The sequence below is a fragment of the Dama dama genome, chromosome 16 (assembly GCF_033118175.1).
Source record: "Dama dama isolate Ldn47 chromosome 16, ASM3311817v1, whole genome shotgun sequence".
In the NCBI taxonomy this organism is placed as follows: Eukaryota; Metazoa; Chordata; class Mammalia; order Artiodactyla; family Cervidae; genus Dama; species Dama dama.
Genome location: NC_083696.1, coordinates 19174549 through 19186077, shown reverse-complemented (window position 1 = coordinate 19186077; position 11529 = coordinate 19174549). Strand labels below are relative to the sequence as shown.

Here is an 11529-nt window from a genome sequence, read left to right as displayed (position 1 = left end):
GCAAATCAATTGGTTATTTTAAAACCACCATTTAGTCAGTAAATGTTTATGAAAGTAAATACCAATATTAGGCTGAGTAGTAGAAAACATAAAACACAAGGAAAAGTGGCTCCTCTTGTTTTTTTCCTTTAACTCTCAGGGTTCTTGGCTGTTTATGATGTCACCACTGAACATCACTAATTTGAACTCACAATGCTTAAGTCCTGGGAAATCATAGGTGGGGGAAATGTCTGTACCAAGATTGTAAGTCCTCTTATCAAATTTTATCTTTTAAAATAACTGAAACTCTCTAGTTAACTTTACATTTTTTCTCTTCAGTGTAAAGAGATGTTTGTTATATTATTTTATTCCACTGACAAACAGAGAACATATGTTTAGTAGACACTTATGTTCTCCAGCAGCATCATGAGTTGTTTTGATACAAGACTTAACTAGTTCACTCACTTAAGTAAAATATATATATGACGATGGATAATTCTTTTTCAATGTGATTCTTCATTTTTTATTATATTGTATTTTGGATCATATAAAATGAAAGAATACATGATTGATATTCAGAGAACTATCATCTCCTTAGAGGACATTTGGAAATTTATGGGAACATATTCTTTGTCACCTTGACTAAGGAATGTTACTGAAATTTAGGGGACATAGGTCGGGGTGGGGGGAAACTTTGGTAGTAAGTGGCGCAGCCTAACATAAAGAACAACTAAACACGAGATGTATTTCCTTGAGAAATATTGTGTATGCAAAAGTACTTTGCAATTAGAAGCAGATTATCCAGACCTAGGATGATAATAGTATACTTATTCTTAAATTATCTTGTGTTAAAATGAGGTAGAAAAATAAAACTTTTCAATTATTTAAAGTTTTTTTTTTTTTTTTTTAACTGTGAAGACATGGGACAAAGGCGAAGGCATGTAACTCTGAAATAGAAAGGAAAGAGTAACTGGATTTTCTTTGAACACTACTGTTAAAGGAAAGATATAACACAAATCTTGAAAATAAAACAGGCTTCCCTGTGCCTACCTCTTTATAATGCAATCACTACTTTAAAGGACAATCTTTAGCAAAATGTTAATAATTGTCATGATTGCTTTTTAAATGTTGGGTGACTTGCTGACTATTTCACAGTAATCTCTGCTTAGGCATACACCATGGCAGAATAACATTATATTGTAATTTCTTAAAAATGTTTCAGTGCAATAAAATACTGATGTTATTATTATCATGAGCATTGTGTAGCTTTCAAAGAATTTCACCATAATGGTTAAAAACTTTATTTTTGGTTTTAGGATTATTTTTATAATGTTGGTTTCTACTGTAATCCCCAAACACTTGTGCTATTATAGAATAAAAGTGTGGTTGAATTCATAATCAAATAGCTTCATTTTTGGCCAATGACGTACAAAAATCCTTAATAAAATTATCATATACCTTCTATCTCAAGTGGCAAATTCTCATTCTCATTTTGAAATGCAGAAAATAAATTTCTACTTTGTCTTTCCTCTGAATTTGTCTGGCAATGATAGGAACTTAATATTAGGCTTACGCTTCTGTTCCATGACTACCATGAAGGAAATGGTGACCAACTCCAGAGTTCTTGCCTGGAGAATCCCACAGGCGGGAGCCTGGTGGACTACAGTCCATGGGCTGCAAAGAGCCAGACACAACTGAGCACATGTCTGACTTGCGCTCATTTATATATTTATGTATACACACACATATATGTATTATATATATATATATGAAATAGAATATGGCTCAGCCATAAAAAATGAATGAAATTGTGCTACTCTAACAAAATAGATGGACTTGAAGAATGTTAAGTAAAATAAGTTAGAGAAAAAAATACTGCATGATATCACATATAGAACCTAAAAAAATAAAACAAACTAGTGAATATAACAAACAAGAAACAGACTCAGAGATACAGAAGACAAACTTGTGGCTACCAGTGGGGAGAGGGAAGTGAGGAGGGGCAATAAAGAGGGAGGCAATAAGAGTTGCACAAACTAGTATAAATAAATTAAGCTACAATGATATATTGTACAACATAGTGAATATAGCCAATATTTTATAATAAGTGTAAATGGAAATGGAACATAACTTTTAAAATTGTACATCTACTATAACATAAAAAGACTTCAACAAAATGAAATTTGAGGCAATATCACATTATTGAGAGTCCTTACCCTATGAATTTATTATTCATTTTTATAATTATTTCCAAACAAATATCCTATTAAAGGAAAAAGGAAAAGCAGGTGTGTTTTGTTCTTATATTAAGTTTCCAGACCAAAACTAAATCCTACAAATTTGTTTAAATGTGTAACCCTTTAATAAAGTACAATTTCCAGTGGTAATATAGAAACAGATTTTTCTCTTAAAATATCTCATCATGTCTCCTAGTTTGAGATCTCAACCTTTTATTCAGGAAAATCTAAAGACAGCTTCCCTTTGTTAAGTCATGACCATATTATATTTCATAAAGCTGACAATGTATATCTTCTTTACATAAAAATACACAGATACTGAAACTTTTTTCTAACAATTAGATGTGTGGATCCGAAGTAAAGGTAGATTTGTGGCTTCTGTATTCCATTTAATCTCAGTTAAGATGAAGTATTAGTTATTCTGTATGTATGTATAATACAAGGTGTGTGTGTATGCGCGCGCGCGTGCGTGTGCTTCAGTTGTATCCAACTCTTTGTGACCCTATGGAGGACTCTTCCAGGCTTCTCTGTCCATGGGGATTCTCCCAGCAAGAATACTGGAGTGGGTGGCCATACTCTCCTCCAGGGGGATCTTCCCTACCCTGAGATCGAACTCACATCTCCCGCTTTGTAGGCGGATTGTTTAGCGTCCGAGCCACCAGGGAAGCCCAAAGACCTTAATATATGTATTCAAAGACCTTAATTCAAACACTAATCGTATCACAAAATAACAGCCTTTCGACTTAAATGTGTTTCTTCTTTTTAAAGTAATTAAATTAGACCATTTCCAAACTTTTGAGGGACTTCTTTAATGAAAGATAGAAATAAATTTATATTCACATAAAAATAGTTTTAAAATAAAACCTATTAAACCATATACTGGCAGTTTGTTTTTTTTTTTAATAAGAAACTTCAGAAATTAAATCTGAATACATCCTTGTCTAAAATAAATTTCTTGACTGTTACAGAGAGGCAAGGAGAGAAATTCGGTTACTAGCAGAGCCAGACTTGAGGGAACTATTGAGTCCTAAAATAGTAAATTGATTTAACTGCTTATGATGTGTGTAAATTTACATAGTGAGTGAGAACTCTGATATCCAGATCATTGCTATTTTGGGGTCCTATAAATTTTCTTCAGTAAAAATAAAATTAAGTGCATTGAATTGTTGTTAACCTTAGCCTAGCCAACCTTAAGAAACAGGAATTTCAACCATTTCATTAAGTTACATTTTGCAGTTTATACTCAGTCCATTCCTCCCCTCTTCATAAATGGCTGCTAAGTTACCATTTAAAATCTTTCCTATTCCTGAAAATCATACAAATTAAATCATAACATACATATGCTTTAATTTTTGGTTTCTGGAATATTTTTTTTTCTTTCAGTACAGCATTTTTTTCAATCATCCGTGTTGCCATGTTGCATACACTAGTAATTCATTCCTCTACATTGCTGAGTAGTATTCCATTACATGGATATACTGTACTTAGTTTACACATTCCCAATTGATTGCTTTAGTTTTTGATTACTATGGGGTACTTCAGTTTGGGGTTCTTAAGAATAAAGCTGCTATAAATATTTTCCCCAAGTTTTTGGTAGAGTTCTCTTAGGTAAGCTACTAGTGAAAATGCTGAACCATAAAATATGTGTATGCTTAACTTTATTTTGAAAATATCAAATTACAATCAAAATTGATAGTACTATTTGTATATCCATCATTGATGATGAACATGTCAGATGCTCTATATTGTAGCTGATGACTGGTGTCATTAATCCTCAAAAATTTAGGTATTCTAGTGGGTTTAAAGGGTTCTTTTATTTCTAATCAGAGAAATATATATTTTTACAGTATATTTTTTTTCCTTTTCATCTTTCATTTCCCAGAGGTTTTTTTTTTACTTTTAGTTTCTTACATAGGTCTCATATATTTCAAAAAAATTGTTTTAAAATAATTTCTATTATTACAAGTTATATTCTATTGTTTCCTTAAATGTATATTCTTTTTTATAATTATAAAAATATAATTATTTCATATAATTAGAGTTATATCATATGATCTTATTACATTCACTAAATATTTCTAAGTAATTATTTTTTAGCTGTTGTTCAATATAGTATTTACTCAATCATGCACTCTGTGAATAAAGACCATTTTGCTTCCTGTGTATTCTTAATGCTTTTATTGCCTTATAGAACAAAACAGGGTCTAGGTTACAATGCAGGAATGAAGTGACTATCCATAATTTGTTTACTGATTTTAGAGGAAAGACAGTCAATATTCCACCATCAATTTAATTTTGATAGTAAGTATTGTCTAGACTCATTTTATCTATTTGAGGAAGATGTGTTCTATTTTTTGTTTTCTCAGACTCTTTAATTATGAATGAATATTGCTTTTTTTTCAAAACTTCTAAATATTTTGAGATGATCAAGAGGATTTTCTTATATTTTTTGAAGTAATTACACTCAAGGTCCATCCATGTTGTTAACAAATGGCATTATTTCATTCTTGTTAATGACTAACATTCCATTGTATATGTGTACCATATCTTTTTTATCCATTCCTTCATCATTTGACATTTAGGCTGCTTCCATGTCTTGCTTATTGTAAATAATGCTGCAATAAACAATGGGGTGTATGTACACTTCCAAACCATGTTTTCCTTCAGATACAAGCTCAGGAGTGGGACTGTTGAATCATATGATAGTTTTATTTTTAGTTTTTCTTCAGGAACCCTCATAGTGTTCTCCACACTGGCTATACCAATTTACATTCCCACCAACAGTATAGGTGGGTTCCCTTTTCGCCACATTCTCTCCAACATTTACTGTTTGTAGACTTTTTGATGATGGCCATTCTAACTGCTATGAGGTGATCTCATTGTAGTTATGACTTGCATTTCTCTAATAATTAGTGAAGGTGAGCATCTTTTCACGTGTCTTTTGGACATCTCTATGTCTTTTTCAGAGAAATGTTTATTTAGGTCTTCTGCTCACTTTTTTATTGGGTTGTTTATTCTTTCGGCATTGAGCTGAGTGTGCTGTTTGTAAATTTTGGGGATTAATCCCTTCTTGAATGCATTGTTTGCAAATATTTTCTCCCATTCTGTGGATTTCTCTTCTTTTTGTTTATGGTTTCTTTTGCTGTGAAAAATCTTTTGAGTGTAATTAGGTGACATTTGTTTATTTTTATTTCCATTATTCTAGGAGATGGACCAAAAATACATTGCTGCAATTTATGTCAAAAAGCATTGTAATATATTGCGCACTTATGTTTTCTTCTAAGAGTTTATTGCTTCCGGTCTCAGATTTAGGTCTTTAATCCACTCTGAGTTTGTTCCTGTGTATGATGTGATCAGATGTTTTAATTTCATTCTTTTACATGTAGCAGTCCAGTTCTTCCAGAATCATTTATTGAAAAGACTGTGTCTTCCTCATTGTATATTCTTGATTGTTCAAGGATCAACTATAATTTTGTTATTGATTTTTAATTCAGCTGCTTTTTGATCAATGAATACTCCTCAGATATTACATTCAATTTCATGGACCATGCTTATGTACCACTTTAAAATCTCATATATAATAACGTGTTTCCTGTTCCAGAGCAATTTGGGAAAAAAAAAAGTTTATAACCACGGTTGGAAATAAAAAAATTTTCAGCAGTATATAAATGTACATTGGCTAGATCTAAGCCTAGAGATTTAGATATAGAAGGACAAGTAATTTTAATACACGTCCCCAGTCAAAAAATTCTAGGTCAGATAACTTAATAGTCAATACATCTTAAATTTTATTCAATTAATTCATTCAAATTTTTGTAGAGTGGCAAGCGTGTGCCAAGTTTTGTGCTGGGAACTAAAATTGTAATGAAGCTACCAATATACTTTTATTTTCTTACTATATTTTATTAGTATTATTTATGTAATGTCAAAAAAGTAAAATGCTTTGTGGGCATATGTGTTTTTAGGTGTATGCATGTGTGAGTTTGTGTGTGTGTAAAATTGAAACTCATGATGATCAGTGACTTTATTTTTGTAATATAATGGGAGAATGTATAAATATATTTCTTTAACAGATCTTATTATGTGCCTTAGTTAAAATAAGTAAGAATTAGATGTAAAATGTTTGCTTGTGAGCATAAACATGTGCTTACAGTATTAAGACAAATAGAAACTGCTTTACAACACCAGTTTTATTTATCTTGAAAACATCAAAATCCATATCAATAATTGTGGTACCCACTGACCAACACACACATACACACACACGCATCTCATGGAAAAACATGTTTGCCATTTATTAATTTGGATTTGGTTAAATTCTCAGATTATTTTGAGGATCTGGTTTTACCTAGGCATAGTCTTTTTAAGACTATGTCTTATAATTCTTACAATGTCTTACAGTTCAATTTTAAGTCTTTGGAACACAAAGTGGGGAAGATTTCATTCATGGTTTCACATTAAAAATAAACCATAAATGTCAATATTTAAGATATGTCAATTGATGAGTTTTGTTTCAAAAAATCTTTACCCACCTTATTTTAGTTATGTTGAAGTTTGTGCTAAAAACACATATTTACTGCTCTCCATTTTTCTGTGTTGACATAATCTTACATAATAAACAGATCTAAGAATGCAAAATATTTATCTAGCTTGTAGTGGCAAGTGTATGTATAATGACCATTAAATAGAGTGATTTTATATAAATTAATTAAAACTTTTCCCTCTTATTTTAATAGCCAAAAAATAAACTTTGGAGCATATGATAATTACGTTCCAGGTAAGAAAGAGTTCATTTAAAAAAATGTATAAGTAATTTTATGGATAAGTGATAAAACAACAGCTGTTATGGAGCACTATTAAAAACCAACTTTTAATTTTTCAAGCACTTTTCTGATGGGTTCAGTAAATACCTTCTAAAGATATTTTGTCTTTAATTCAAAGAAAATTAAGTAAATATGTTTAGCAACATAAAGACGGACATATTTACATGTTAGAACTCAAAACAATCAGAAAATCTTACATGTGAAAGGCAGTGTAAAAAATGGGTAAACAACTTATCTGTGTCAGAAATGTCTTCTGCTACATTCCTGATACTCTGTACCAGACTTAAAACTGACAAAATTTCATTACTTGACAAGGCCAGTCAATCTGATGTTGAAGGGCAAGTAAGTGTAAGTCGCTTAGTTGTGCCCGACTCTTTCCGACCCCATGGACCACAGCCCACTGGGCTCCTCTGTCCATGAGATTTTCCAGGCAAGGATACTGGAGTGGGTTGCCATTTCCTTCTCCTTCTCTTATATCAAGTAATCAATTTTAACTCGTATACTGAACTTAAACACATCTTTCATTTTGCATATTTTCTCATTGATCCTGATTCTGTCTTTAGGTGACTCACTGGACAAGTCTCATATATAGCATGTTTTGTACATATTTAAATTGAGCGAACATATCTCTTTCACTGGTCTCATTGGTAGCCTCAATGTTTTTAACTGTTTATATTACAGTTTCTATGTAACTCAACGGTCATAATCATAATTCTGTAGGTACTGCTTATCAATTTTCTTCATTAGTATGTCATTTATAATAGTGCAGTTCTTGGGCATATAACATTTACTCTTGTAGCTTATAAAATGATTAATAATTAAGAGAATCTTAGACTCAATCATATATTTACTGATTAATTTAAACAAGAAATGTGCTAAGTACTTTGGAAGCTGCAGGAGTAGTTACCACATCTTCTGCTCTCAGTAGAATTGTATTCCAACCAAAAGAGTATTAAAAAAAAAAATCTAGAATGGAAGAGATAGAAGGATTAAGAGGAAACAGTAAAACTCCTTCTTTCTATTTACATTACAGACTGTATTAGTTTCACAATGACTATATAGCTAACCATAAAGCTGATTAAAATTTAAAAACAATCAAATTTAATTTCCTCATATTAATAATACAAGATTTCAAATATTACCAAATGTATGAAACCATAATTTGAATCATTTATTTATTCATTTACATATAATCACCATACTGCCATTTTAGACCTGATAAAATTCTATTTACTCTGAGATGTAGGCTTATTTTTGGTTTTTTATTTCAGTCAGTGAATTAAGCAAAAAATCATGGAATCAGCAACACTTTGCCCTGGTATTTCCCAAACCACCAAGGCCAGGAAAAAGAAGGAGATCAAAACCTTCCCAACTACGAGAAGATATAGGTCCTGTGAGTATTGAAAAGATTATATAATTTTACTCATAATAATCTTAAAATCATGAATATTTTATATATGTTACAGATCAGTGCTGACCAATGGGATTTCTGTGATGATGGAAGTATTTTATATCTTTACATTCTAATTCCAATATTGCTACTGAACACTTGAAATGAGACTAGTGCAACTGAGCAATTGGATTTTACAATTCAACTGGATTCAGTTCACATGTGGCTTTTAAATAGCATACTGGACCATACGTGTGTGTTAAGTTGCTTCAGTCATGTCCAACTCTTTGCAACCTATGGACTGTAGCCCACTGGGCTCCTCTGTCCATGAGATTCTCCAGGCAAGAATACTGGAGTGGACTGCCATGCCCTTCTCCAGGGGATCTTCCCAACTCAGGGATCTAACCCCCATCTCTTATGGCTCCTAAATTAGGAGGCAGCTTATTTACCACTAGTGCCACCTGGGAAGTCCATGAAGTACAGTTAAAGGTAACTCAATTTTACTACTTGGAGAAAGTAGATATATTTTATTTGCATTTCACTGTATAAAAATTATTCCTGTATTTTCTATCAAATATTTGTTCAGCAATACCACATTACAGAAAATATGTATCCAAGAAACATAAAAATCTGGATATACTAATGTTACAGTTAATATAAACATTTAGAAAATATTTCTCGGCTGGAGATATCCCCTCATTAGAATCATGGGGTTACATCATACACTGAGAAAGTTTCAATGCTTTCTTATTTCCAGAAATACATAATTCAGAATTCTGAGCATTAGAAGATTAATATTTCCCAATGTTTCTGGGATCATCATGGAATAGGAAAAATTTCAAGAAAAGTTTTCACAAAATGATGTATCTTCAACTCTTGTTGATATAACCCAGTTTCTTCTGTTTTTTCATGTTCTTTTTTTTTCTTTATTATTTGTTTTACCATTCATGAACATTCTTTCCAAAATTTGTTATTTTTACAATTAAGTTTTTAAAAATATTTGATTAGGAGTTGAAAACAGAATGCACCATTCTGCAGAAACTAGTTGTCAACCAAAGGTTATTACTTTCATTAATGCAGGTTCCGAGCTGATGTTCAAATTATATCTTGTCAAGGAGAGGAGTATCAGGCTTTTAATTTTAGCCACAGGTAGCATTCAAAATTCCAGAGACCTTGAACATGACAATAGAGACCAGGATATGCTTGAACATGAAACTCTTAGATATTAGAGAATAATTAGTTCCTGAGTTAGCATAGAAATGGAAAGTGGATAAGATATTCCAACAAGCTTCAAGAACACAGAGTTAAAAAAAAAAGTCTCTCATGATTGTGAAGCGAGCTTCTGGTATGTCATTAGAAAGTGGAGGTCTCTGAGAATTTTAACATATATCTTGAGGGAATTATGAAGGTCCTCTAAGTTAATAGGCCTAAAATGAGGTATGGCTGTCCTTTAGTACAACAAGGAACAAAATTTTTTAAAAAGCACAATAAGCTATACAAACTACCACTTACCCTCTATTTATCAAAATCTAAAATGTTTTCATGGTCAAAGTTGAATGCATTTAATATCTGGTAAAAAGGGCTGTGTAACTCACACACAAGTTGTTCATCATTATTCTAACCAATATTTCAGAACTATGATGCAGAGAAGTTAAGGGGAGATCGTAAACCACCTTTATGGATGCACCGTTCTTTAATGAGAATTTCTGAGAGACCATCTGTTTATTTAGCTGCCAGGAGTCAGCCTCCCCAGAAAGCAACTCGTTCCTCCAAGGAAGATTCTAAAAAGGCAGCAAAACCTTCATCTCCAATGCTTAAGAAAAGTAAAGAAGACAAGGACAAATCAGATTCAGAAGCAGAGGCCACAGTTTCAAAGGAAAAATCCAGGAAACTTTCAAAGAAAGAACCAGAAGCTAAAGAAGAGAAACCAGATGAAAAGAAAGATTTAAAAAAAGAGAGAAAATATTCAAAGAAGGGTAAGGAATCAGCGACAGAATCTGAAGATGAAAAAGCGGGTGCAGAGAAAGATTCTAAAAAAGATAAGAAGGGGTCAAAGAAGGGCAAGGAGTCTCCTTCAGATTCAGGAGGTGAAAAAGGAGATGCAAAGAAAGATTCTAAAAAAGATAAGAAGGGGTCAAAGAAGGGCAAGGAATCTCCTTCAGAATCAGAAGGTGAAAAGGGAGATGCAAAGAAAGATGACAAAAAAGATAAGAAAGGTTCAAAGAAGGGCAAGGAATCTGCTACAGAATCAGAAGGTGAAAAAGGAGATGCAAAGAAAGATTCCAAAAAAGATAAAGATAAGAAAGGTTCAAAGAAGGGCAAGGAGCCTGATTCAAAGGAAGAAGGTGAAAAAGGAGATGCAAAGAAAGATGACAAAAAAGATAAGAAAGGTTCAAAGAAGGGCAAGGAGTCTGCTACAGAATCGGAAGGTGAAAAGAAAGATTCAAAGAAGGATAAGGAAGGGAAAAAAGATGCAAAGAAAGCAGGTGAGAAAGGTGATGAATCAAAGGAAAAGAAAGATCCAAAGAAGAAGGATAGTAAAAAAGAAAAGAAAGATGAGAAGAAGCCTGGTGAGGCAGAAAGTGAACCAAAGGATGCAGCCAAGAAGGATGCCAAGAAGGATGCCAAGAAGGATGCCAAGAAGGATGCCAAGAAAGATGCCAAGAAAGATGCCAAAAAGGGAAAGTAGGCCTTGGATGATAATTCAAAAGCATATTTGAAGAAACAATTTTAGTAGTCTGAAACTGCATCTATGAGTGGAAGGGGTATTCAAAGAATTAATGAAATAATTTGTAAATGGGGGAAAGAAGAATTCAAAGATGGACTCAGAAAAGCTTCATTTAAAAAAAAAAATAAGGCAAAACATTAAAAGGTTTTGAAGGTTAATTACATGAAATTTGGGGAGATAAGGATTCAACAAAAGACCCCCAGAAAGATTCAAAAAGAATATTCAAATAAGAATGTAGAAGTTAATGATGTTGAATCTATGGATACAAAGAAGAAACAAAATCAACAAAGGAGTAAAAAAATTCATGGATGCAGATGTTGAATCCATAGATTTAAACAACTTGAAGTTAATACCCACAGATTTAAAAAAAGA

General features: G+C 32.2%; 1 protein-coding gene across 1 annotated transcript; it reads left to right on the top strand.

Moving 5' to 3' along the window:
- The first annotated feature begins 226 nt into the window (after positions 1 to 226).
- CYLC2 (cylicin 2) lies at positions 227 to 11118 on the top strand. Its single transcript, XM_061163998.1, has 4 exons — positions 227 to 243; positions 6953 to 6993; positions 8311 to 8432; positions 10063 to 11118. Exons 1-4 carry the CDS (start codon positions 227 to 229, stop codon positions 11116 to 11118), a joined length of 1236 nt encoding a protein of 411 aa, XP_061019981.1.
- Positions 11119 to 11529: the final 411 nt, after the last annotated feature.

Excerpts from the sequence above, each read along its gene's own strand:
- CYLC2 (XM_061163998.1), top strand. Across the intron at positions 6,994-8,310 it reads ATATGATAATTACGTTCCAG|TCAGTGAATTAAGCAAAAAA; the intron begins GTAAGAAAGAGT and ends TTTTTATTTCAG. Across the intron at positions 8,433-10,062 it reads TACGAGAAGATATAGGTCCT|AACTATGATGCAGAGAAGTT; the intron begins GTGAGTATTGAA and ends CCAATATTTCAG.